This window comes from Tasmannia lanceolata, unplaced genomic scaffold (assembly GCF_043159265.1).
Source record: "Tasmannia lanceolata isolate RefF3 unplaced genomic scaffold, GAP_Taslan_0.1 ptg000007l, whole genome shotgun sequence".
Lineage (NCBI taxonomy): Eukaryota > Viridiplantae > Streptophyta > Magnoliopsida > Canellales > Winteraceae > Tasmannia > Tasmannia lanceolata.
In genome coordinates this window covers 2,859,681-2,885,038 of record NW_027518684.1, presented here as the reverse complement: position 1 = coordinate 2,885,038, position 25,358 = coordinate 2,859,681, and the positions used below count along the sequence as shown (strand labels likewise).

General features: G+C 39.1%; 2 protein-coding genes and 1 long non-coding RNA gene across 7 annotated transcripts; 2 read left to right on the top strand and 1 right to left on the bottom strand.

The window, feature by feature from the left end:
* The first annotated feature begins 132 nt into the window (after nt 1–132).
* Nucleotides 133–8,844, top strand: LOC143881429 (autophagy-related protein 18h-like). 3 transcript variants are annotated; one of them, XM_077384493.1, is made up of 9 exons: nt 133–536; nt 3,404–3,865; nt 4,117–4,560; nt 4,685–4,930; nt 5,021–5,824; nt 5,908–6,083; nt 6,607–6,722; nt 7,198–7,767; nt 8,219–8,844. In XM_077384493.1, the coding sequence occupies exons 1-9, from the start codon at nt 366–368 to the stop codon at nt 8,221–8,223; spliced, it is 2,994 nt and encodes a 997-aa protein (XP_077240608.1). In that variant the 5' UTR covers nt 133–365; the 3' UTR covers nt 8,224–8,844. The 3 variants fall into 3 exon arrangements, with proteins under 3 accessions (XP_077240608.1, XP_077240607.1, XP_077240606.1); XM_077384492.1 differs by having other exon boundaries at nt 134–536; nt 7,147–7,767; XM_077384491.1 differs by having other exon boundaries at nt 134–536; nt 7,135–7,767.
* Nucleotides 8,845–9,952: 1,108 nt separating this feature from the next.
* LOC143881426 (putative prolyl 4-hydroxylase 4) lies at nt 9,953–17,037 on the top strand. The gene is made up of 7 exons (XM_077384490.1): nt 9,953–10,208; nt 10,296–10,353; nt 10,515–10,619; nt 11,452–11,509; nt 15,758–15,933; nt 16,168–16,234; nt 16,588–17,037. The coding sequence occupies exons 1-7, from the start codon at nt 10,039–10,041 to the stop codon at nt 16,881–16,883; spliced, it is 930 nt and encodes a 309-aa protein (XP_077240605.1). The 5' UTR covers nt 9,953–10,038; the 3' UTR covers nt 16,884–17,037.
* On the bottom strand, nt 16,465–22,023 carry LOC143881427 (uncharacterized). Of its 3 annotated transcripts, none has more exons than XR_013251943.1 (3): nt 21,479–21,803; nt 21,268–21,384; nt 16,465–18,048 (listed from the first exon to the last, which is right to left on the bottom strand). It is a non-coding gene; the product is annotated as an uncharacterized LOC143881427 (long non-coding RNA). The 3 variants fall into 3 exon arrangements; XR_013251942.1 differs by having other exon boundaries at nt 16,465–16,855; nt 21,479–21,802; XR_013251941.1 differs by lacking the exon at nt 16,465–18,048 and having other exon boundaries at nt 21,085–21,384; nt 21,479–22,023.
* Nucleotides 22,024–25,358: the final 3,335 nt, after the last annotated feature.

Below are 25,358 nucleotides of genomic sequence, written 5' to 3'. Positions count from 1 at the left end.
TTAAAGGGAGGGAAATCCCTTACATTTAGACGCTTAGGTAAAACCAAAGTGGGCCCCATCAGTGACATCACACTCAATCAATGGCAAGCGATACATTGAATTAATTTAATTTAACTTGAAGTCATCTCCCTCTCTCTCTCTCTCTCTCTCGTTTCGTGTAAGCTTTTAAAACCCCAATTTTGCAAACAGAGGAAGGTGAAGTTCAAACGGATTGAAGTCAAACCCAAGGAAGAACTGAGAGAAAGAAAAGGAAAATCCCATTGTTTGATGTACGAGTGTCAGAATCCGGTGAGTTTTGATCGGCAGTCGGATGGTCCGGCGAGTTTTGATCGGAAATTCGATCGACGGGAGAGAGGAGAAAGAGGATGAGAAAGGGGAAGAGCAGTGGTAGAAATGGGTTGATTCCAAATTCTCTTAAGATAATCTCTAATTGTTTGAAGACTGTCTCATCGAATGCGTCCACCGCCGTCCGATCGGCTGGGGCCTCCGTTGCTGCCTCGATCTCGGCCGTCGCTCCAGATGATCAGAAGGACCAGGTTTTTTCTTTAAAAAAAAAATGTTCTATTTTGCTTGTGGGTTTTCATTTTGCCTTTTCTTGTTGATGGTGGTGATGATGATTTTTCTCTTTTGCTTTGCGTTTCATGGAAAATGCTCAATTGGGTATTTTTTTAGGTCCCGTTTGGATTGTAAGAATTTTTTTGGAAAAATTTGAAAGGAAAATTATTTTTAAAATTTCTTACTTTTTTACACATAAAAAAATATAACTTGAACCAACCCTATTCAATTTTTATTAAATACCCTAAATTTATGATGATTTCTCTCTAAATTAAGCATGATCATATCATTTCCCTTTAAATTTTGTGACGAAAAAACTTTCCCGAGAGACTAATTTCCATCAATTTTTTTTTTCTCGCAATCCAAACAGGGACTCCCCTTTTATTTTGATTGTTGTTTTTGGGGTGTTTTGATTTGTTGGTTTTGTGCTGATTATGGGTTTTTCTTTGCTTGGATAAGAGATAATTTAGAAGTAAAACACCCATATGTTTACTGCTTTTTTCTTATTATTAATTGTTTTCTTTTTTTTTTCTTCTTGTTTTAGTATTATGGGTTGCAAACATATAATGGAAGAGATTTCTATGGGCCAGGCATAAAAGTGTCAATCAAACAATTAATTATTGAAAACCCTTTACCCACATATTGTTTGCGAACATTTTTGGCTTGCGATGAAGCTAGTGTCCTTATTGATCAGCTAGTAACACTTCCCCTTTGCTTTATTAAACTGAAAGCTATCAAACTTTGAGGTTGTTGACACCAATTGTGGCATGCTGATGGTCATGTTTCATCGGAGGGGGCTTCTAGTTTTTTGTATTTGAGATTTCTGTTGATGTGATTGATAAAATATCCATCATTCTGATCTAGTTGATCCTTCCCACTTGTGGCCAAGAAGCTAATTTTGTATTACCCAAAAGATAAGAAAGCTACCTTTGTGCCTTTGCATCAATAGTAGCAGTCTCTGGGATGATATATTCCCAGTTCCAAGAGGAAGAACTTGAGTGGTATGCACTAGAAACATAGAGGACTCACTTCTCCCTCTCTGTAGTGGCAATCCAATACATGCACCAAATATGAAAGGGAGAAATTTTTAGTGAAACAGAATTATTTGGAGAACTAGTCCCCAAAATTAGGCATAGTGATAGCTAGAAGCTTATTCTTTCCTCCGGATGGTGGTAGTTCTTAGAAATCCTAAAACCGAAGGAGTTATGGAGTAAGTAAACTTACCAAAGCACCATAACCAAGGAGGTTAACATTCCTAGTTGTTAGACAGCCAATCCACAGACAAGCTTTGGTTCCACTCTTTCAATAATGGGGGCCAAAGGTTCTGAAGGGAATTCCGTACCCTAGAGGATGATCAGACACTAGCCATCTTTTCAAGATTATCATCCTCCACCATGCATCTCACCATACCGCTCTTGCCCTTGGTGATCTTTCAGGCCGAAACCGATTCCACCGCCTAAGAATCATCTTAAGGTTGCTGATTTTCCTTCCGCTCCACAGAAGAAGAACGTGTCATCTGCAAATTAAAGGTGAGAAATGAGACCAGGGTCGCTCATTCTGATTCCTTATATAAGGCCCCTTTCCCGTCTTTAGCTACATTTCTACTAATACCTTCTCCGACGACAGTGAAAAGGAAGGGAGAAAGAGGGTCATCTTGCCTTAGGCCTCTGGAACTCTCAAAGTACCCTTCAGGGCTGCCATTAATAGTAATAGAGAACGAAGGGGCTTCTGTACACGCTTTTATCCAATGTCTCCATCTCGAGCTAAAAGCCATCCTGATGAGATCAGTTGTACATCCTAGAGGAAGTAGGGCTTTGGCTTCATCAGTCCAAGTAGTTCCCTTTTGGCTTTGTGATGTTGATTGAAGGAAAAATTGGCTAGGTATAGGATCCTTAGATCCAATCCTGGTCTAATACCGTGTAGAAACTGATCAAGATGAAGAAGGAAGAGGAAAGGAGGAGAAAAGAAGAAAGAAACAAAGGAGGAGAGAAGCTGTTCGTGGAATTGGGTGTGCTCTCTTTCATCTGGCATACTCTATTTTTGGTTCCACTACGTGACATGTTGCAGACGTTACATCAATGACATTATGTCTCAATTGCCATGCAGGTCAAATCTGATCCAAGGCGTGATGTATTGCTGATGAGGTCATTTATATGGCCTAGAAAAAGTAGGGACATGTATTCATCAGTCCAAGTAGTTCCCTTTTGGCTTCATGATGTTGATTGAAGGGAAAAATGACTAGATACAGGATCCTTGGATCTAATTCTGGTCTAATACCATGTAGAAACTGATCAATACGAAGAAGGAAGAGGAAAGGAGGAGAAAAGAAGAAAGTAATGTGGAATTGGGTGTACTCCCCTTTGCATGGCATACACTATTGCTTTCACTTGAGTGACATGTTTCAGAAATTACATACTTACATCAATGCCATTATGACTCAAGTGACATAAATGTACCATATAAGTTAAGTGGCGATAGATCGAAACATGTAACTAACCTGTCTTTCAACAGTATTGATATCATCTCCCAATTAATTATCCCAACTTTCATGAATAGTAACAAATAATCAAACATCTTTTCTTTTTGTTTATTTAGTCTAATTAACTTGGCTCTTGGGTTGAGTCATTATTCTGTTTATTTGTATTATGAAGCACAATACTTATTACATTTCTGAGCATGAGGAAATTTTTTTGTTGTGGCATTTATTCTGAAGGATTCGTATTTATCTTGTTTACGCTCTATGCAGCAACATTTATCTGGTTTTTACTTTAAATGGAGGTGTTTTAGTGTCATACATGTAATTAACTTCATCATAATGTGGCTTTCTAAACCGTTATTACTCAAACAGGTGTTATGGGCTGGATTTGACAAGCTAGAAATTAGTCCATCTGCCTTCAGACATGTTCTTCTACTTGGTTACTCCAATGGCTTTCAAGTTGTTGATGTTGAGGATTCCTCTAATGTCCGTGAGTTGGTTTCAAAGCGCGGTGGTCCAGTTACTTTTTTACAGATGCAGCCCATTCCAGTGAAGGGAGAGGCTCACGAGGGATTTAGAGCATCACATCCCTTACTGTTGGTTGTTGCAGGTGATGAAACCAATGGCTCAGGCCTGGTTCATGGTGGCCAGTTGAGTGGACTAATAAGAGATTATGCCGGTGATCCCCAACCAGGGAATTCTGTTCCCACTCCTACGGTTGTTTGGTTTTACTCACTAAGGTCTCACAGTTATGTGCATGTTCTCAGATTCCGATCTGCTGTATATATCCTTCGATGCAGTCCTCGAATAATAGCTGTGGCTCTTGCAGCACAAGTAAGCAAACATCAAGGTTTGAAATTTTGGTGGCAATTTCGCTTTCGGTGAAAATCTTATAATATCGGTTTCGGTTTTAAATTTCGGTCCCGTCCAAAATCCAAAATATCGGTATTTCAGCCGAAATTTAAAACCATGGCGAACAATTGATTTATTTAGCAAACTTTGTGGTGTAGGGGAGAGATATTTTATTAACCTTGCAGATGGAGTTAGCTTTCAAGGATACTGATTGGTTGCCTTTGTCATGCCAGATATACTGCTTTGATGCTGTCACACTTGAGAGTAAATTTAGCCTGCGTACTTATCCCATGCCAGTAGGACAAGCAGTGATTGGGGTGAACATTGGTTATGGTCCAATGGCTTTGAGTCCAAGGTGGTTAGCTTATGCTTCCAACAATGCTCTGATTTCAAACATGGGTCGTCTAAGTCCACAAAATCTTACACCCTCTCCAGGTGTTAGCCCGTCAACTTCACCGGGCAGTGGGAGCTTGGTAGCTCGCTATGCAATGGAGTCTAGTAAACACTTAGCTGCTGGAATAATTAATCTGGGTGACATGGGATACAAAACATTGTCTAAATACTGTCAAGATCTTTTACCCGATGGTTCTAACTCTCCTGTATCATCAAATTCAAGCTGGAAAGTCGGCAGAGTTTCATCGGCAGTACATCCAAGTGAAACAGATAATGCTGGGATGGTTAGTCCGTTGATACCACTATGTCATCAAATTACTTGAGCTCCGCAAACCCGTTTCCTTGCTTGTTTTTCTTCTTAGATATATGTTGCTTAATTCTTTTCCCTTTAAAATGGTTGTATTGCAGGTTGTTGTTAAAGATTTTGTTTCAAACGCCATTATTTCACAGTTTAGAGCTCATACCAGTCCAATATCTGCACTTTGTTTTGATCCGAGCGGAACCCTTTTGGTTACTGCCTCTGTACATGGAAACAATATAAATGTCTTCCGCATTATGCCATCCCGTGTGCAAAACGGTTCATTTTCTGTTCATTATGATTGGAGTTCATCTCACGTGCACCTTTACAAACTTTACCGAGGGCTAACAACAGCTGTAAGCACTTAATACTTATTTACCATTTTGTTATTCTTATTCTCACTGTTTTTAATTCATGTTGATCTTTTACCTCTCGTTTTTTAACAGGTCATACAGGACATCTGTTTTAGTCACTGTAGCCAATGGGTAGCGATTGTTTCATCCAAGGGGACATGTCATATTTTTGTATTATCCCCTTTTGGTGGTGACGCCACTCTTCAAGCACAAAATTTTCATAGTGATGGCCCAATCCTTCTGCCAAATATGTCATTGCCTTGGTGGTCAACCTCATCCTGCATGATAAATCACCAATCTCTTCCACCTCCACCACCTGTAACACTCTCTGTAGTGGGCAGGATAAAAACTGCTAACGGGTGGCTTAATACAGTAAACAATGCTAAAGTGTCTGTGCCATCCGGTGCTTTTGCCGCTACATTCCACAATTCTGTTTATCACAATCATCAACCAACTCACTTGAAAACCAACTCATTGGAGCATCTATTGGTTTACTCTCCATCTGCTCATGTTATACAACATGAACTTCTGCCATCTTTTGGTACTGAGTCCCGTGATAGCAATTCAAAAACTGGGTTGGGTCCTTTGGTGCCAGTTCAAGATGAGGAACTACGGGTGAATGCCGAAACTGTTCAGTGGTGGGACGTTTGTCGAAGATCAAATTGGCCAGAAAGAGAGGAAAGCGTTTCAAGCATTGCCTTTGATAGATCAGAAAATGCAAAGATGGTCATGGATATCTCTGATTGTGAAGGCAATTATACAAAAGACTTGAAATTGTTTCACAATACTAAGGTAGGCAAAGATCTGGTGAAAACCCATGAAAGGCCCTGCTGGTACCTCTCCAATGCTGAAGTGCAGATAAACCCAGGAAGGATACAAATATGGCAGAAATATAAGGTACTCATCCCCATTTAAGTTGTAAGATGTTCCAAAGTATCGCAATCCTGATTTTGGATTGATTTCTCTTAATTTTATTCCAGATCTACTTCTATAAGATTATTCCTCCTAAGGCTAATGAGATGGAGTTTGCTAATGATTACCCTGGTGGTGAGATTGAAATTGAAAAGCTCCCACTTCAGGAGATTGAAATAAGGCAGAAGGATTTATTACCCGTTTTTGAGCATTTTCATTGCACCCAATCACATAGCAATGACAGGTAATGGTTTTACTTTTAGTCACCTCACAAGTTTCTGAGTATTTTGTAAGTGGTTTCTTGTAATTGGATCTGGAAGTCCATATCTTGTTAAAATCTGATGTGGTCTCTTTTGCTTCATTGTTGGGTGTGGATGTATGTTTGATTTATAGTGGCTTAAATGTTTATGCTGGAAATATTATTCTGTTATCCAGCATCCTTTCCGTTGATTTTATTTTATTTATTCATATAGTTTTGTTTTGTGATTACTGTTAAGTAGTATGGACTAGAGATCCACATTGCCTAATATTTTTTCTGTCTCATTCCCCTATATCAGTAGCCCTTCTATTAGGTTTCTCAAACTTTCAAAGGTTTTTGTCTGTTTACTCTTGGAGCTCTATTCAATAGTCTCCCAGATTCCCATCCGCACGTCCTTTCCTTATTTTTTGCACTCATCGCATTTTTTATTCACTTGATCGTTTCACGCCCAATTACTTATAAAACTGTAAACACATTTTGGTGAGTTATTGTTGACTGGTTTGTGCAGGGGACTCATTGGAGAAGGATATCCGAGTGCTTCATCCTCTTTGACTCACCAAGCTAAAGACAAATTCATGGAAGAGACTGTTATCATGCCCTCTAAACCTGCGAACTCGGATATTGGTAAGAGCATTAGTCACAATTTTTGTGATTATCAACATAAAAGTAGTGATGTTCATTTTGCTTTGTTTAGGAGCTGGTACCATAGGTGTGTGCATTGTGGTAATCAAGTTAAACACTCATGCCCTGTTTGTTTGAGATGATACCAACTGATTGTGAGTCCAAAACCAATTATTGGACTCAAAACTAAACGATCGATTGTGAGTCCGAAACCAATTATTGGACTCACAATCGGTCATTTAATTTTGAGTCCAATAATTGGTTTTGGACTCACAATCAGTTGGCATCATCTCAAACGAACAGGGCCTCAGTTGTCACAGTTTCCTAATCTGATTACTGACTTGAGCACACATACGTTATTTCCTGTCTACGACTTTTTGAACCCGATACACAAACACTTTACACTCATTTTCAGTGTCTGTGTCAGGGTTGTCAAGAAAAGTGGAGAATTTGCTTGATTTGGATCAAACATGTTCAGGAAAGGATTGTGGACCTGTTGGATTGCAGACAACAGATAAACGAATTCCATATGGATCTGCACAGAGCTCAGTTCTGGAGGGTCATCTTGTGAATGACATAAATGGAGAAGGAAGAGCTAGGATAGCAAACAAAAACACCTCTGATCAAGATTGTCTATCTTTTCATTCTGAACATTCTAGTAAGGGTGACATTTGTGCTATAAATTATTTATCCTCTTTGGAGAGTAACACGCTTTGCGTTGGAGGACCTGTTGGCAAAAATGCTCTCTCTTCAAGCAAGGATGTGAGTAGTGTAGTGTCAAACGCATCTAGCATTAACCATTTTTCTTCTAGTCCGAACATTCTTCACGCAGAGGAGAGGGGACACACAGACTTGCAGAATCCACTGGACTCTGCTCAATATTTGCGTGAGGACTATTGTAAAATATCTGAGCTTGACGATTGCCGTGACCTGACTGAAGTTGTTACTGATGCTGACAGCATCAGCAGCCACTGTGAGAGAGAACAACCCGACGAAGATGGGGACAATGATGACATGTTGGGGGGAGTATTTGCCTTTTGTGAAGAAGGTGAAGATCCAAAACTAATAATTTCATTTCCTTGTTTGGAGTTTTTATATGGTGTAAGCCCATATAGTCCAGTATTTTTCAAGAAGTACTGTGTGCCTACAACATAGGATGATCCAAACCGTCCATTTGATGGGCCATGACGTAAATACATTGTGCCCCGAAAATCATTTCCATAGGATGATCCCAACCCTCCGATCTATAGAGGTTTCCACAATATGCAGCTCCTCTATAGATCCTAGGGCTAGGATCATCCTATGGAAATGATTTTTTGGGCACATCCTATTTACATTGTGGCCCATCAAATGGACAGTTTGGATAATCCAATGTTGTAAGGCACACAGTAATTTTTGAAAAATACTAGAATAGACGGGCTTACACCATGTAAAATTTTGTTTGTTTGATTGTATCCATGAATCTTTGGTTTTCTAGCTTATGATTCTCTTTGGAGCAGGTTGATTGGCATTCGGCGAACCCACATAAAAAAAAGAAAAAAAACTCCAAAATCATGACATCCTCTCACCATTTACGTTTCAAAATCTTGTAAGAATGCTGGTTTCTTATCAACATGTCTCCTTTGGAACAAAGGTCCTGAGGGAAGGGTTCTATGGATCACTGTTGGTGGACAGTACAAGCTTTATGAGTAAAGTTCTCTTTGTCCTGCGTTGCTTTTCGGCATTTGGTTGGGGGGAAAAAAAGGAAAAAAAAAAAAGAAAAAAAAAGGGGGTTTTCCAAGGTCAAAAGGAAAATGTTTCAAGGAGCTACAGTTCAATATGAAGAAGAGACTGACATGTAAGCATAATCGCCTGTGTTATGCCGACAAAGCCAACCCCTCCTTACCTCTCTCTCAGGTACATGGGCTAGCTTTAGACATGGGAAAGTTTGGAAACTTGGTCTGGGACTTGTACAAAAGAATTTCGGTTTGAACGGTTGTTCACTAAGCTGATGATTAGTAGTGATATTTCTTCACTATGAATGAAATTTGTTCTGTCAATATTGTGTTGTAACATATAGATATCTCCATAACCAGACTGTATAAAGGTATTATTCTTAGAAAAAATGATAAAAGATTATGTGATACATGGACCCAAATCATCTTATGCTGACATGTGTGCAACATAATACCTGATTTGTACAGTAGTTCAGTTGTATTTCTACCAGTTATTCTATAAATTCTCTGCCCATTGTGTTGCAAATTTGCAACTGATCCAAAACTACGTTTGGATGTTGAAATATTTTAATGGCTTTTGGGTTGCAATTTTTAAGCAGTAAGATCAACTCTCAGATCGGTTGTAGTGTTTTTTTTACTATGCCAAGCCAAAATCAATGGGAACTAACGTCCCTGATTACTTCAAATTTATAAAATTGAGAAGAAAACTCCTAAAACAAGTCTACTGGTTGCATAAGATAACCACCAGCTTCCAGTCTCCTTTTTCTTTGGATGACAAGGATGCAATAATGCATATCTCCTCCCATGTATAACCACTTTCTCCTTTCAATCCTAGCTGCACTAGGACTCTTCATGCAAGCTAACACCCATGATATGCCATGTGGTCATGCAAACCACATTAGTCCCAGATCATTAGGTTTTCCTATGATCTGGGTCAACCTTGATATCATATACACATGGGCCCCACACGTAAAACACACTCCATCCTAGAGTGTTAAAAATATCATGTGGGCCCTGTCTTCTTTCTCTCTGCAATTTGTGGTAACCCAATCTGGGCCCACCACTCCACGATCCACCTGGATCAGCAACCCTATTTAAGTGTTTGTAGGGACTTTCGCAGCAAGGCATTTTGAAGCTGGCTGTTGCATGAGAGAGCAGCCACTTCAGATGAATTAAATGAATAAGACAAAATCTGCTGAAAAGTGAGCCTGTATAATAGTTGACCACTGTAACAGTTCTTAAATCCTAATTATTTCGTATTGTAATAGTTGTTAAAATCTAATTTAGAAAGGGAGCTGATTTTTTCACCCCTTTGTAGGATAATGCGCCCCCCTCCTCCTTTAACGTGATTTGACGTCAAAAAGAGTTAAAGTCTGCCGACAATTCACGTTACAAGGGGGGCGAATTATCCTAGAGCGGGGTGAAAAGATTGAAAGTGTAAAACAAAGAGAGTAGTGTCGTTATCAAAATGTGGCGTGCGAATTCTATTATTACCTTCCGCGTTCTTCGGCTCTGCTGTTGAGCTGCTGTTGTTGAAGAAATAACTTAAAAAGGAGCCTTCTCAAAATTCAACCTCCACCCACATTTTTTCTCTAAACGTTCAAATGATCCAACCTAGGGTTAGGGTTAGGGTTAGGGTTAGGGTTTTTCTCTCCTCATTTGTCTTTCTTCTCTCCATCTCCTTGCTCTTTCATGAATCCTCAAGCTCCTATTCAGATTCCTCTGCTTCGGCCATTTTTCCAATCAAAGTAAAGCAGGTCTCATGGAAACCTAGGTCTCTTTCTTCACTCCTCTCTTCTCTTTTCCCTTTTTGCGTTTTCTTGCTTTTTTTGTCCTCTGCTCTAAATTCGGTTTTTGGCAGAGCTTTTGTGCACGAAAGATTTCTAACCGAGGAAGAATGCGATCATTTGATATCTCTGGTGAGTAGCTTTTCTCGATTCGTGATTCCTCCGCCTAATTTTCTTTGTCCTGATAATTGATAATTTGATAAATTGAATGAATTTCTACGGTTTGGCAATTCGATCTATGGATGTTTCTGTCGGTTTCTTTCTTAATTTGATGTCTTCTTTGGATTTTCCAGGCAAAATCAGAGCTGAAGAGATCAGCTGTTGCCGATAATTTGTCGGGCAAAAGCAAGCTCAGCCAAGTTCGCACTAGCTCAGGGATGTTTATCAGTAAGGGAAAGGTTGTATTGTGGTTCTTGATTTGCTTGCTCACTTCGTATTTGTTTTTAGGATATCCACATTACCTTATTTTGATATTGGCACTACCAGCTTTATTTTATACTTTTAAATTGAATGTTGATATCATCTTGAGTATTGTAAGCTAATTATTGAGCATTTGTTGATGAAATGGAGTGTGCTTATATATTTGTGTTATATTCATGGTTTTAAATTTCGGCTGAAACATTTCGTTTAAATCCAATGACTATGAAACTTTGTGTTATATTTGTTGTTGCTATTCATGGAGTATGCTTATAAATTTGTGTTAAATGGGTTGAAATCCCATGACTAAAAAACTTTGGGTATGCTTTTCTCACCCACTTGGATTACAAGTAGAAGCTTGTAGAAACTGCTTTTGTAATATGGCTCTCTCTCTTTCTTTCTCTCTCTCTCTCTCTCTCTCTCTCTCTCTCTCTCTCTCTCTCTCTATATATATATATATATATATATATATATATATATATATATATATATATATATATATATATATATATATATATATATATATATATATTGATCCCCAACCCACTCTCTCTCTCTCTCTCTCTCTCTCTCTCTCTATATATATATATATATATATATATATATATATATATATATATATATATATATATATATATTATTTCTGATAATGAAAATTAACTTGTTGCAGAATATTCTTATATATTTGTGTTATATTGAGCACATAATGTGTTGGCTTTCTTCACTAACTTTTTAACTAAAGAATTCAAATAATTGTCTGTTCGGAAACTGTTTACATGAAACTAACGATCGCTGTGAACGTATCTTGTGTAGGACCCTATTGTTTCCAGGATAGAGGATAAGATTGCAGCATGGACATTTCTTCCAAAAGGTATAGTATATGCTGAACTTTTTCCCATACCATCTATCATAATTTTCTTATTGAAGTTCTCATTTGGTAGCGAGTCAGTCAACCTTCATTATAAAACTGTTACAAACTAACATATAGTATAACCTGCCATTTATTTAAAGTTTTTACTATCTTGTGTGTGCTACAAGTTTCACATTTTAACTGATTTATGCTTCTGTTTTCCCATGCACCTCGTCAATCGCACCTGTATAACATTGACTTAAGGGGTTCAATCTTTATAGGCAACAACAAACCAGATTCTTTGTCACCATCTTAAAACAAATTCTCTTTCCAGAACTTAGAATTATAATTAGACCACTGGAAATATTCTCTAATATAGAAATATGAAAATGGTTTCTTACAAGCTCCTCATGCAGTGGCCCTCTTGGCATCTTTATAAACGTTTGGGTATTGATATTAGTTTATACTTGGTTGATGTTTCAGTAGTCTGCAGAAGAGATCTAGTAAACCCAATTTTATATTATGGAAGCCCCATCTTTTAATGCGAGAAGTCATAGAACTTAGTATTATCAGCTGCATGAGTTATCTACTCACCTTCCTAGTAGATAATAGGTATTTGTGTAAGTAGATAATCGGTGTTTGAGTAATCATTTAACTTCTCACATCTACAAAACTGTTCAACTGCTGTTGTTGCTAGGAAGCTCTCTAAGAATAAAGTGATGTATGCATCTTAATCCATTCGCTTACAGCTTGAGTTTATATACTAGAATGAGGTTTCATAAAACTTGGGCATTTTCAGTTGATAATGCCCCTAGTATCTGATATCGCAATTTGAAAACACCTTTGGATTCACATTCTTCAATATCTTGGACCTTAAATATATGGGGTTGGGGTGTGGGGATTAGGAGCATAATCGGGTGCCTAGTAGAATTAGCTTGGGAGGAGGACGACTTATGTGGAAAAAGAATATTCTGGGCAAGTAATTAGTTTCAGGGTAGGCATGCGCAATAGTGTTAACGTGTAGTAGGGTACTACAAGGACTTGTTTTGGTTGATTAGGGTCATGAGTCTGTGTGTTGTGCCCTTGTTTGTGAGAGGGCATTCATTTACATAGGGAAGGCCGGGATGGAGGGTTTAGGAATGGAATCTTGGGGTATTTGCTTCTGGAAAGTTGTTCCATCCAGTGCTATCTAGGGTGCCACGTGGTTGTTGCCAACTACTATGGTTGGTTGTGAGTCCTCCTAGGGTTGTTTGTTGTTGGACGTGGGTTTGAATAAGATGTTGTGGATCATCTCATCCGTTGAAGATGGCACCTTCCATACCATTGTACCATCTGTTGTTTCTCAGAATAACATGCCTGCCACTTGCTTATGTATTGTTTAGGTTCACAACTAGAATAGATTGTGTATAAGCCTTTGGTGGAGATATATACCACAGGAGCCACCAACTCCCGAGCAGTTCCAGGCAATGGTAGACCATATGGGAGCTGTAGATCCAGTCCAGGCTGCTGATCTAGAAAGGGAGGGAGTTGAAGACTATTCGCGGAATGCCGGGATACCTGAGAGGAAAGGTGGCTCTTCTAGTGAATCTTTAATTTCTATTTTTCCTCTAAAAAAACGTGAAATTCTATTGGATTGCAATAAGCTACTTAGTAGTTTTAAGTAGCTCGTATTGCATTTTCATGATGATAATGTGTCTGCTTCACTACCTCACATTAGAAACAAACACACTTGGGTGGCCGACTGTGAAACCGTGTTCATATTTATGTATGAACAGATGGTGATCAAATGCCAGAAAGCGAGCACCTCTACAAGCACCCATTCGACCAAACCCTTGGTTTCATTTGCGACAACACCGGCCTCCCCATGTTCACCTATGCCCCCTGTGAGAAGCGCTCTGGGTACAACCAAAACAAGAATTCTGGGCCATGGAATCCATGGTCCGAGCCTCCTCCATCCTCTCTAGCAGATTTTTCATCCTCAAACTCAACTGCGACCACTACATCTACAACTCCCTTGCTCTCCGTGAATGCATGTCCTTCATGCTGGATCAAGGCAGCTGGATCAAGGCAGCGATGCATTTGGTACATCCAATTTCCTTAGCATTTTGAAGGCATCAACCCCTCTTATTGCTATGCCAACCGCACCATTGTATCCTTCGATGGGAACATGCAGCCCTCAACACGGGATATAGGGCCCACCGTTTTGCACTGTTCGAGTTCCAAATGCTCTGTGCCAGTGGCTTAACAGGGATTTTCGGGCATAACAAGAGGGTGAGCCTCTCAGATGCGCTGATTGAACCACGACTGTTCAATGAACCCATTGTCATTAAGTTGTTTCCATCCCGGTGGACGGAAGACAGGGAGGAGATGGGCGTGGAGGGAGCTGTTGGAGAAGAGTTTGTGCGGCTGAAAGATTGTCAAATAGCGCACAATGTGATTAGAGAATGAAAATCAAAATTAAAACTTTCTTGTGGTTCTTGTATGATTACCGTTTTGAGGCCATCTCAAAGATTAGGAGCTATGAGTTTTTGTGGGAGTTACTTAGTTGTCTTGAGGATTTTTTTATTTTTTATTTTTTTTGGTGTCAGATGCTATATGTGATACAAGGATTTGAGCCCATGACCCAGATGGTTCATTCTTGATAGGGTTCTTTTTCCCTTGCCTCTGAATCGGTGTGAGACTTTCCTTCTCTTTGGGTATTGTGTGGAAGTCTCATGTTTCTCCTAAGATCAATACTATCAAACTGCTTAATCTGGAAAAGTGTCAGTAGCCTAACCTTGCATACTTTTCAAGGAAGCCAAAGAATCATACAGCCACGTCAATATCCATTGTCCATTGGCTATAAAAGTTTGGAAAGGTATTATTCAGTTGGTCTGATATTGATTGGGTCGTCCCACGGTCGTTCACTCTACTTCTCGAGGAGCGGAAAGGTCTTTTCTTGGGCGAGAAAGTTCGTATCCTGTGGAATATGGTTCCATTTGCAATGCTGTTGTTTACTTTTAAAAAAAAAAATCTTTAGAATTCATAAAGAGAGATAAGTGGTAAAGCTTACTTGGGATGTGAAGAGCATCTATGTGAGTTGGTCACTGGTGATGAAAGAGTTCGAGGATGGGTTACATTTTTCAACATCTTTTTAGAAAATGGGAAGTGACTGCCATGACTAGAAAGCAGAAAGAGAAAAGGAAAATGAAATGGAACACCCTCCCACTCATTTCACTCGGTTGAACTTTGAGGGCCCTCTATTGAGTCTGACTCTGTGGTTGTTGGGGGTGTTCTCCAAAATTCTTCTGGGGAGGTTGTGCTATCCTCTCCGGTGTGATAGGCTATGAAGTGGAGTTCCAGACTCTTCGTAGTTCTTATCGTTGTTCATATTTTATCAATAAGATCGGTGGTGGATTAAATGTGGAGGGTGACTCATCAAATGTTATTGCTTGGGCAAATAAGTGTAGCCCCAGCCATGGAGATTACTGCATATCATCAATCAGATTTGGGACTTATGTATTGGAAAGGACTTTATTCCTAGATGTACTGAAGATGTAATGGACTCGCTTGCTAAGAGCGGAGTTCATAGGCATTGTATTGTCTATTTTTTCTTTTTGGGTTTTGTTGAATTTCTCTTTGTATTTTTGGTTGGGGTCCATCTCGGCCCTCTTCCTTTTTAATGAAATCATTCTGCCATTTCAAAAAATAAAAAATAAAAAATCTCAACCACCAATGTAAATCCTTTCTTTCCTTCCTTATCGGATTTCTACGGTCTCCAAAAAAGTGAAGGCTGCCGATATTGGCACTACCATGTTTTGATAACAAGACAAACTCACCTTCTCTTTTATAATTTAACCAGCTGCCAAAGGCTAATACAATTCCCAAAAAGCACTCAACAGACAATTACAAAAGAAAAGACAAGGTGAGTTCATATTATTATCAAAACATGATAATGCCAATATCAGTAGCCAAAATAAAGTCCCAAGCAAATATTGAAGACTATTGTGAGATCGTCAGATCTTCAAAAGAATTTTTTGTACCATTTCTTCAACACTTGACAAGATCACTGCAACAAGGAATCTCATTCTCGGGTGTGCGTGCTGCTCGTGACGTGCTGTTGTGATCACAAATATTGTGACCATATATGCATACATGCAAGCGGCAAAGCATTTCTCTGTTATTCTTTCATGAATGCTGAAGGCATCTAAATACCATACACATTATCAAGTTACAAGTTTGTCTCTAGTCATCTTGATATCAAACTGATTGTGGTTTCTTGTCTTCCAGACAATGGTGAAGACACACAGGTACTAAGATATGAGCATGGGCAAAAGTATGACCCACACTACGATTATTTCTCTGATAAGGTTAATATTGCTCGAGGTGGGCACCGCATCGCCACCGTGCTTATGTATCTCACAGATGTGGCAAAAGGCGGTGAAACAGTGTTTCCCTCAGCTGAGGTAAGTTCAAGAATTCCCCTTTTTGTCTGTTTGTATTTCAACACCAGAGTTCGAACACTTATTGTGCAGTATAGTCAGCTTCTTCTTTCAGTTTCTTTTTCATCTGTGGCTTGGAAAGTATCATATATTAGTGTCTGATTAAATATAATTCTTATTTACTTGCATGACGAAAACTCATGATATTCAACCACTTAATTTCACCCTGATAAATGGTAAACTATTTAATGTTAATAGGAGTCTCCACGTCGTAAACTACCTGTTAAGGATGATTTATCAGATTGTGCAAAGAAGGGAATTGCAGGTGAGTACCTGTGTAAGAAATATGTTTTTTTTTTTAAACATAACTGTTTATTAAAACCAGAAAGGGAACTGATATATTCGCCCGTTTTTTCACTTGGTACAGCACCCTCCAGTGTATTTATGATTACTCTTTTACAGGGGGGGCCGTCCCAACTAAAAAAATGGGGGTGGATATATCATTTCTCAAACCAGTAATAGCTACATGCAGCAGGTAGCCAGGGAGGCATCCTATACAAAAAATATAAAGTAGATATATAAAAAATATATGTTTGACTATCTTAATTATTGAGTGATCATTTTCTGATTAGCATTGGTGCCTTGTTTTCTTCTGCTTGCTGTTACAAAAATACTCAGTAAAACCAAGAAGAGGAGATGCCCTTCTTTTCTTCAACCTCCACTCAAATGGGACTCCAGATCAGATGAGTCTACATGGAGGATGCCCAGTGATAGAAGGCGAGAAGTGGTCCGCAACAAAATGGATACGTGCGGACTCATTCGACAAGATCATAGGGAGTTCTGGTAATTGCACAGATGAAAATCCAAGTTGTGAGAGGTGGGCAGCCCTTGGAGAATGCACAAATAACCCAGAATATATGGTGGGAGCTCAGGACCTTCCTGGTGCCTGCAAGAGGAGTTGTAAGGTTTGTTAGCAAAACTCTCCACTTTAGTATTTTCTTCTTTGGGTTTCTTCATTGTGCATCATCTGTTGTCTATTCTTATATGGCCTGTCCAGTGCTGTGTTGGACTAGCCTACATTGTAGTAGGATTCAACATATGGCCCTGCAAATGATTCTTTTTCATTGACTTCTTTGTATACTCTAGCTCTGTTTTGTTTTTTTTTTTTTTAATCAAGAGAGTTTTTATAACTTCTTGGGATGATCCAAACCGCTCATTTACTGGGCCACAACATAAATAGGATCTAACCCACATGTCATCTCCATGGGATGATTCTGACCCTCCGATCTGTATGTAGGGGGACTGTACATTATAGAAACCTCTATAGATTGAAGGGTTAGGATCATCCCATGGAGATGATTTATGGGGTACGGCCTATTTACCGGTTTGTATCATCCTATGAAGTGGGGTAATCTTCGTTAAAATTAGAGGATTAGAAGTGCACTTGGGGTGGTAAAGATTGGGTGTTAGATGCTCCTGATTTGGCTACAGACGATCAGTCAAATCGCTGGCGCAATTATGAATAAGAGAAAGCACCGTACAAACACATATCTTTAATCTCATCCATGAGATTAGCTATTCACCACGGCGAATACCTGTGGCCCACAAAATAATATTAGAAGAATCACTTTACACTTCGAAATCGCCCTCCATCTTGTTGAGGAAAATGGTCATTGGTGAAGAGTAAGGAGCTTGGCTTATGTGGAATTGGTGATGCCAATTGAGCCCCCAAATGAGTAGATGATGTCACCCAATTAATTCCTAAGTACACTCATTTGCAATGTGATGAAGCTAGAAGAGAAAAATCCAACCAGAGTTTGGATTTTGTCTTTCAAAATTGGCTTGTGAGAGCTTTTTAGAAACTGTAATAACTTTAACAGCTCTTCAATAATAAAAGACATAGAGGGTTAGTGCAAAATATCAAAACAATATTGTGTGCTGCTATCATTTCCCAAGAAAATTTCTTTTCAAAAGCATTTTATTTTTGGCTACTGATATTGGCACGACCATGTTTTAATAATTGTACAAGCTCAACTTGTCTTTCCTTTTTCAATTGGCTTCTAAGAATCCATCGGGACTGTAATAACTTTTTTAATTGGCTTCTAAGAACTCCATCGGGACTGTGATAACCTTTGACAGCTGTAGAAATAATAAAAGACAAGCAGGGTTAGTGGCTTTATCAAAACACGATAGTAGCCTTATTTTTTCTTTTTTTTTCTAGGATACAGCTCTCTCGACACTTGGTAAGCTAATATGTCAATAGGAAATTTTTTTAGAGTTGGCTACAATGGTGAGGGAGGTTGGGAGAGGGATAGATATGACAGGGAGCAGGTAAGGAGAGGGCGAGAAAAGCCTGAAAAATCTGGAAAATAAAAAACTTTGCCCAAAATATGATCGACTCTTTCCCTATTTTTCTCACCCTTACTCATTTGTGCCCTCTCAAGTCTATGCTTCTCCCACCCTCACTACCCCACTCTCATCACCTGGAGAAACTAATTTATCATAGTTATCAGACATGGCCTTATTCAGGACATGATACCCATCTGCGGTTTCAAGCCCTGAAGATGAGCGAGCAGCTGTAGATGATATTCTATATCGGGAACTTCTGTGTTTTTTCTTCTTCATTGTAAAAATTATGGAATAGAGAAAATCATAGAAAATGCAGAAATAAAGGAAGACTAATGAAAATAATGAAGAAAATCATGAATAAAATTTACGTAATAATTCATTCGATCAAAAAAATGAGATAAGATAAGGGTAGCTAACGATTTCTGTTGTTGGGGGAGGAGCGAGGGGGGGAATATCACTACGCTAATATAAAATAGAATATGTAGGTTTTTACCATATTTTGAATAAGAGGGCGACTCACTTTGTTTTACACTTCTATGATCGACTGGTGAGAGCTTTGTAGAAATCATAAAAGCCTTTGACAGCTGAACAAAATTTTTAAAAGGAGATTCGTCCCATTATCAAAACACGGTTGTGTAGAACAGCAGGCATGGTTTAAAGTATTAGTCTCACAGAAGACATCTGATATGCTTCTAGAAATTTCGGGTGGCAGAGATGTAGTGGTTTTTGGGGTATCTCAATACTTTAAACCATTGTGAAAGGCGTCAATGAGACAGAAATTGGATTAAAATATAGCTCATAAGAAAAAGTTAACCAACAAACTCAAGAGATTCGGATAGAGGGTGCCATTCAAAGGTTGTAGAAGTCATTCCACATGATGCAGCAGCAATGAGAGCATTTTTGGGACGCTGGCTATCACAAACAAGAACTTTTGTTTTTTCCAACATATACGATAATGTTTAAAAGAGAGAAACAATACACAAGATGATCAGAAAGCCTTAAGGAAGAGCTAAGTGAAAGCGCATGCCCAACACAGATGTGCCCACTCAGAGAGAGAGCGAGAGAGAGAGCTAAGTGAATACCGGTTTTTCAAACCGGTATTCACAAGTGTTCGAAATAAACACACTATTATGACACATCTCATTAAGTCTGGTTTGGTAATTCTGTATCTCATTGTGTATAAGCTATTCCAAGTGTGTTCCAATCACATGAATGAATAGTCAAACCCCGTGAATTTATTTTCTTCTCTCCTCTTATTGATATTATATGACTGAGGTAGCTTTTAGATGGTATCAGATCAAGGTTGACTGAGGTAGCTTTTAGATGGTACCAGAGCAAGGTCAACATGTAGCTCAATGGTTGAGGCTTTGTTTTGTTAACCTTGAGGTGGGCAGGTTCAATCCCAGCTTACCTACCCAAAAAAAAAAAAAGGAGCAAGGTTGACCAAGATTCTAAGTGCAATCTTTTTTACCCAACAAAGGTACTTACTTACTTTCTCCAATAAATCTATATTTGCATCTCCTACTTCCGTTCGTCTTCACTTTTGCCTTTGGAAACCTAGATCTTATATTTCTTTCTTCTCCTTCACTTTCTTTAAACCGTAGTATCCTATTCTCTCCCTGAATTATATCTTCTTTCCCCTGAATTATATCTTCTTTCCATTCACCCAACCTTGGAAGTGGAACACCCTAAATTACAAACCTTATTAATTCCTATTTTCGATTGCTCTAACATCCTAATTCCCACCCTCGAACACACCAATTCTCAAATCCCCCCACCTTTCAACTGCCACAGGGGTGGTTATTATAGGGTTTTATAGTGGATAAATAAGATTTGGAGGTGAGCGAATTTTTAATTTGTCAATGATACTCATGGGATTCGAAGTCCAACACAGGATTAATTTCTCCAAACCAGATATCATGGGATTCGAAGTTCAAGATTAAGAGGTAGATGAAATTGAAAGTAGCCTTGGATGCAGCTGCATCGACCTTCCTAGCATTTAATTTGGGACTTCAGCTTTGCAATGGAAATCAGCATAAAGAGTTGTGGAACCAGATAATAGAGAGAATTGGGAAAAAAATGACAACATGAAAAAGGGGGCCGTTATCGTTGGGAGGAATAATCATCCGCCCAATCTGCTCCTCGTAATTGAAAAAAAAATGAACTCAGGCAACCCATATAAACTAAGTGATTCAGTGATTCACACCTCTGGATAAACCGAAAAATAAAAAAAAATCCATGAAAAGGAATCCCGGAAAATACTCAAAAGTCTGAAAATGCATTCTCAAATTATTGTCAAAGCAAACAAAAACAGATGTAAGAAGTCCAACTGCAGATTAACATCCTTTCCAATTTCTCATAACCCACCACTACTCTCCAGTCCAAAGTCCAACCTTGTTGCATACAAGAGATATGCACCATGCATAGACAATCTTCCTCATACAAGAGAAATTCCCTCGTACATATCAATGGAACCATGGGGTTGAAGCATGGGATGTTGACATCACCAAGCTGTTTCTCACAACCCTTATCTAAGAAAGAAAAAAAAAACCCAAAATACACTATAGCATCCAAACCTAACACCTACCCCTTTCCCTCCCTTGGCTTAGACACTCCTTCTTCAAAGCAGGTTGCACAATTTCTAGGGTATAATATGTGTTTGGGTTGGTTTTGGAGTGCAGCATCATGTCCTAGTGGTGTTAGGCTGCATTATTTGGTTGCTATTAACTGTTCACATGTCAGGCTGCCAACACAATTTCACATGCCAAAGTTGCCACAGAAATTAAGAAAATCTACACTAAAATCAAGAGGCTGAAGACATTAAAATTAAGAAATTCAAGAAGATTAAAATCCTCTAAGAAAGGAATTATTGGTACAGGACACGAACAATTCACTAATTATTACATTCAAGAAGTCAGATCTATCTCATAAATTAGCGATCACTCAGATCTATCACTCTACAAAAAACAAAAACAAAAAAGAGAAAAAGATAGAAAAGACAAGAAGAACCTGATCATGTCCTCCCGAGAAGAATCCGTCGGTTACTGGTAACCCTAACGCCGGCATCCAACTCATCGTGAACCCATCCGACTGTTTTCTGAGCTTCGAGAACGATTTTCGAGATCCCTAAATCGAACAAAAATACTCGTATAAATTACAAGAATGAGAGATTGAGCAGAAAGAAAGGAGAAATTAGAGAGAGAGAGAGAGAGGGGTAGACCTTGTTTGACGGTGGTTCTGTTCTCTCGGATATCGTGAATGGTGGCAGAGAGCTTCCAGTAGAGAGGACGGCCCACGTAGAAGCCCGCTAGGAGGAGGATGAGGACCAAAACGAGCCTCAGAGTAACCCTAGTTGTCAAAGAAACCATGGTTTTCTAGAGAGAGAGAGAGAGAGAGTAATAGTAGTAGTACAAGGGGTTTGGTCTTTGTTTCCATGTTTGCATAGGGGGATGTGTCAACAAGAGAGGAGGTCACGTCGCTCGAACAGCGCTAGAGCGCTTCGATTGATGTTGATGACGACGATTGAAAGCTGGCATTTCTTCTTCATTTTTTTTTTATTATGAGTATATTTCATATTGGGCTTCAAGTCGTGGCGTCGGGCTGTGATGGGCTGGGCCAGATCCAGCATCCTTCACGTGTATCTCTTTGTGTCCGTTCACTTGTTTTCTCAGGACAGAAAAGGGAAGGAATTTGAGATGGCAGAAAGGAAAGGAAAGGAAAAGAAACTGTACTGGAAAGAGAATCCTGCGGCTGTTCACTTGCACAGGAAAGCCTGAGAAATCCAGAGAACATAGATCCATAAATATTACTTATAAAAAAATAAACTAGATCTCAAACCCTATTGTAAGAAAAAAAGAAACCCAACAGCAGTAGCAGATCCAAAACTATTTTTCAAACATAGTTCATTTCTTGCAAAAAAAAACCACAACAAAGTGACCTAAAATTCAAATATTAGTTGCAAAAGAGAGCTAAAACCCACATATCAACAACATATTTTTCACTATTTTGCAAACAGCAGAATGGGAGATAAATGGAGATAAAAAACAGAGCCATGAAAAATGAAAATTCGACCTATAAGATCTAAGATTATGTCTCGGAAACCCATTTCTGAAACCCATATCTCAAACCATTCGACAAACCCATTTCTCAAGCCCTTTTCTGCAAACCCATTTCCGAAGATGGAGACCCATTTCTTAAGCCCCATTAGAAGATGGACTGAATAGAAACCCAAAAATCAGAAGACCCATTTCCAAAACCCCATGCTGCAAAAAAAATGATGAAAAACCAACATCCAGATCGAGAGAGAGAAAGAGGGTTGAGAGAGAGAGAGTTACCTTGCTTTGGGTAGTGTCGCCGGAGGAGTACTCTAGCCGGAGAAGACGGAGTGTAGGCAGAGAAGATGAAGATCCAGGCAGTGAGAGCCCTAGGATTTTGTCCTCACGTGGGTGAAGAAAACAAGAAGCCCGGCTTTTTTTCCTGTCCCGAGATAAAAGAAACGAAATCTCACTTATTCGGTAGGAAATGAAATCCCTCGTTTGCGAGAAAGTATGACTTTCCACGTCATTTTTTAAATTTCCACGTCTGATATTTTGGGTTTCAAGTGAAACCAAGCGAACAGCGGAAAATCGCTTTCTTGGGAAAAAAAGGGCATTTTCCTTTCTTTTCACGCGCCGAGAAAGTGAGTGAACACAGCCTTTGAGTTTTGAAAGACAAACACGGGAATAATGGAAATATTTGTTCGATCAAAATGCTCTTTCTCATTATAGAATGAACAAACCGTTTGTGCACTTTATGTGGGCTAGAGTTTCAAAAAACACACGAGCCCATATTTTTTTTATGATCCAAAGTATTCATTTGAAAGGCCCATAGATTGGATGTCCACAAAAAATCATCTCCATCTAGGATGATCATATGGAACTGATTTCTGGTACACACCCTATCTATGTAAGGGCCTTTCAAATGAATGCTTCGGATCATCCCTAAAAATATGGGCCCCATGTATTTTTGGCGCTTGAGCGCACAGACATTTTTCTCTAGGATTCATGTGAAATTTTGAAATGGAGATATTTTGGATTTTGATTGCAAGGAAAACATTTCTCAAGAAAAAAAATTTCCCAGCAAAAATTTTAATTTCGACAATTTATGAAGGAAATGATAAATTAGAGATTTGCTTGGGAATTTGGCGGAACGGCATTTGGATCGTCATATGAAGTGGGCCCTACTTCACTTTTTGTAACATGCACATATAGTATATAGGGATTTACTAGCATACATCGCATAAGGATTTTCGCTGATGGTCGTTGCATCTGACAGCAGCCACAGAGGCTCACTTTTCAGCAGATTTTGTTTTCATTCACAACCATCCCTAAAATGACTTCTACGATGGGCGCTAGCAAATCCCTAGTATATAAAATCTCGTCTTAAGGTCTATTGGTGGGGGACACACGTACGCTGCAATCAAGACTGTTGATTAACGTAATGAGGCGAACTTGGTCCGTGCCAAACAAACATTCCATGCATAAGCTTACAAAATTACAAAAAAAAAAGGACTTAAACAGTGGGCAACTTTAACGCTTTTTGACGTCAGATCACGTTAAAAGGGGGACGAATGCGTACTGCAGGTGGGGTAAAATATCACCGCCCAAAAAAAAAAAACAATAATTTGCAGACAGAATCTAAAAGAGCCTTGATGGATAATGGCCTAGGATCATCTCTTCAAGGTGTTGTCAGTGCATTTGGCCGGACTCGTGGTCACTGGTCGGACCAACAGCCAACCAACGGATCCGATTACATAGTCAAGGCACGGGCGGAGGCCAGAAAGCCTATTAGGAACATGCCTGATGGCCATCACAGTGTTGTTAGCATTTTTTGAAAGAGAAGTGATATATTTGCCACATTTTCTTCCCCGAGCCACCTCCTCTAGTATATTTATGACTGCTCTTCTTACACTGCAAAGTAGGGGTGTCAACGGATCCACCTATGTCTTAGTCACGATGCACTCAAATCTATTATCGGTAGAATCGGATTCAGAGTGTTCTTTGGATCCTACTTCCTACTTTCTACGCCTCGATCACAATCCATTTCAATTCAGACCATTCATTGGTATGTCCTAGTAGTTCCTACTTACAGTCTTACATTTTACACGATTAAAATTTTCATAAGAGGGCGAGTGCAAATGTGACCAATAGTTGCAAGGGTGAGCTACAACTGCGCCAGGGTCAGTGGGCTATAGACTCAGGGTCAGTGGTTAGAGAAGGAAGAGAAGGGGGTCACTCGAGAGTGAGAGATGAAAGAAAAAAATACTCAAAATAGAAATCGTTCTAAAAACTGCATGGCTTATTTTTACTAAAATATCCCTCAAATAATACATAAAGTTATAAAAAAAATTAGCGTGCAAGGTGGTTGAGATTATTGATCTAGTAGGCCCCACTACTGGTTGGGTTTGAGACCAAATCGACCTTCCTAACCCTCGATCCATGGTGGATTTCTTTGGTATTTTCCCCACAACAAATTTTGACTATCACATCAACGGCCCTGATCGAGTGGCACAAAGTCTCAGTTCATCATATGGCATCAATGGCAGAGATCAGCAGACATTGCCACGTGTATAGTGTGACCTAAATAAATATTGCAGCAGGAGTGAGCGTAGCATTCCTCTAAAAAAATAGGGATGGGGCCCATGCGATGATGAAGGAATAATTAATGAGTAGAAAGGCAAAGAATAAAACAACCATTGCATTAAAAGGCTCGGTAGAGGATTTCCTTTACTTAAATCAAGATGGTACTAAACATTGTTATCTTATAGGGTTATACTAACAAAAGTTTCATTGATTAGTAAGAGAGGAGACTTGCATCAGAGGCAACCCAAAAACATCAAGCTATCAAAGCATCATTAGCTTAATAAGTTCTTTATTACTTTTATGTGGATGGATAGCTCTTGTTTGATGCTTACTATAAAGAAGTAAAAGGAGAGGAGAGAGAGAGAGAGAGTATGCACCATTTTTCTCTCTATGATGTTTTATGTTTATCAAGGAGAGATTGGGAAGGAGAGGGGCCCATGAATCATGTTTTCTCAGAGAGACATATGAACCATTTTTCTA

Coding starts and splice junctions, on each gene's coding strand:
- LOC143881429 (XM_077384491.1), top strand. CDS start 366: ATGAGAAAGGGGAAGAGCAGTGGTAGAAATGGGTTGATTCCAAATTCT. Junction 5,825..5,907: donor AAATATGGCAGAAATATAAG/GTACTCATCCCC, acceptor ATTTTATTCCAG/ATCTACTTCTATAAGATTAT. Junction 6,723..7,134: donor ACCTGCGAACTCGGATATTG/GTAAGAGCATTA, acceptor ACTCATTTTCAG/TGTCTGTGTCAGGGTTGTCA.
- LOC143881426 (XM_077384490.1), top strand. CDS start 10,039: ATGATCCAACCTAGGGTTAGGGTTAGGGTTAGGGTTAGGGTTTTTCTC. Junction 11,510..15,757: donor ATGGACATTTCTTCCAAAAG/GTATAGTATATG, acceptor CTTGTCTTCCAG/ACAATGGTGAAGACACACAG. Junction 16,235..16,587: donor TGCAAAGAAGGGAATTGCAG/GTGAGTACCTGT, acceptor AAAAATACTCAG/TAAAACCAAGAAGAGGAGAT.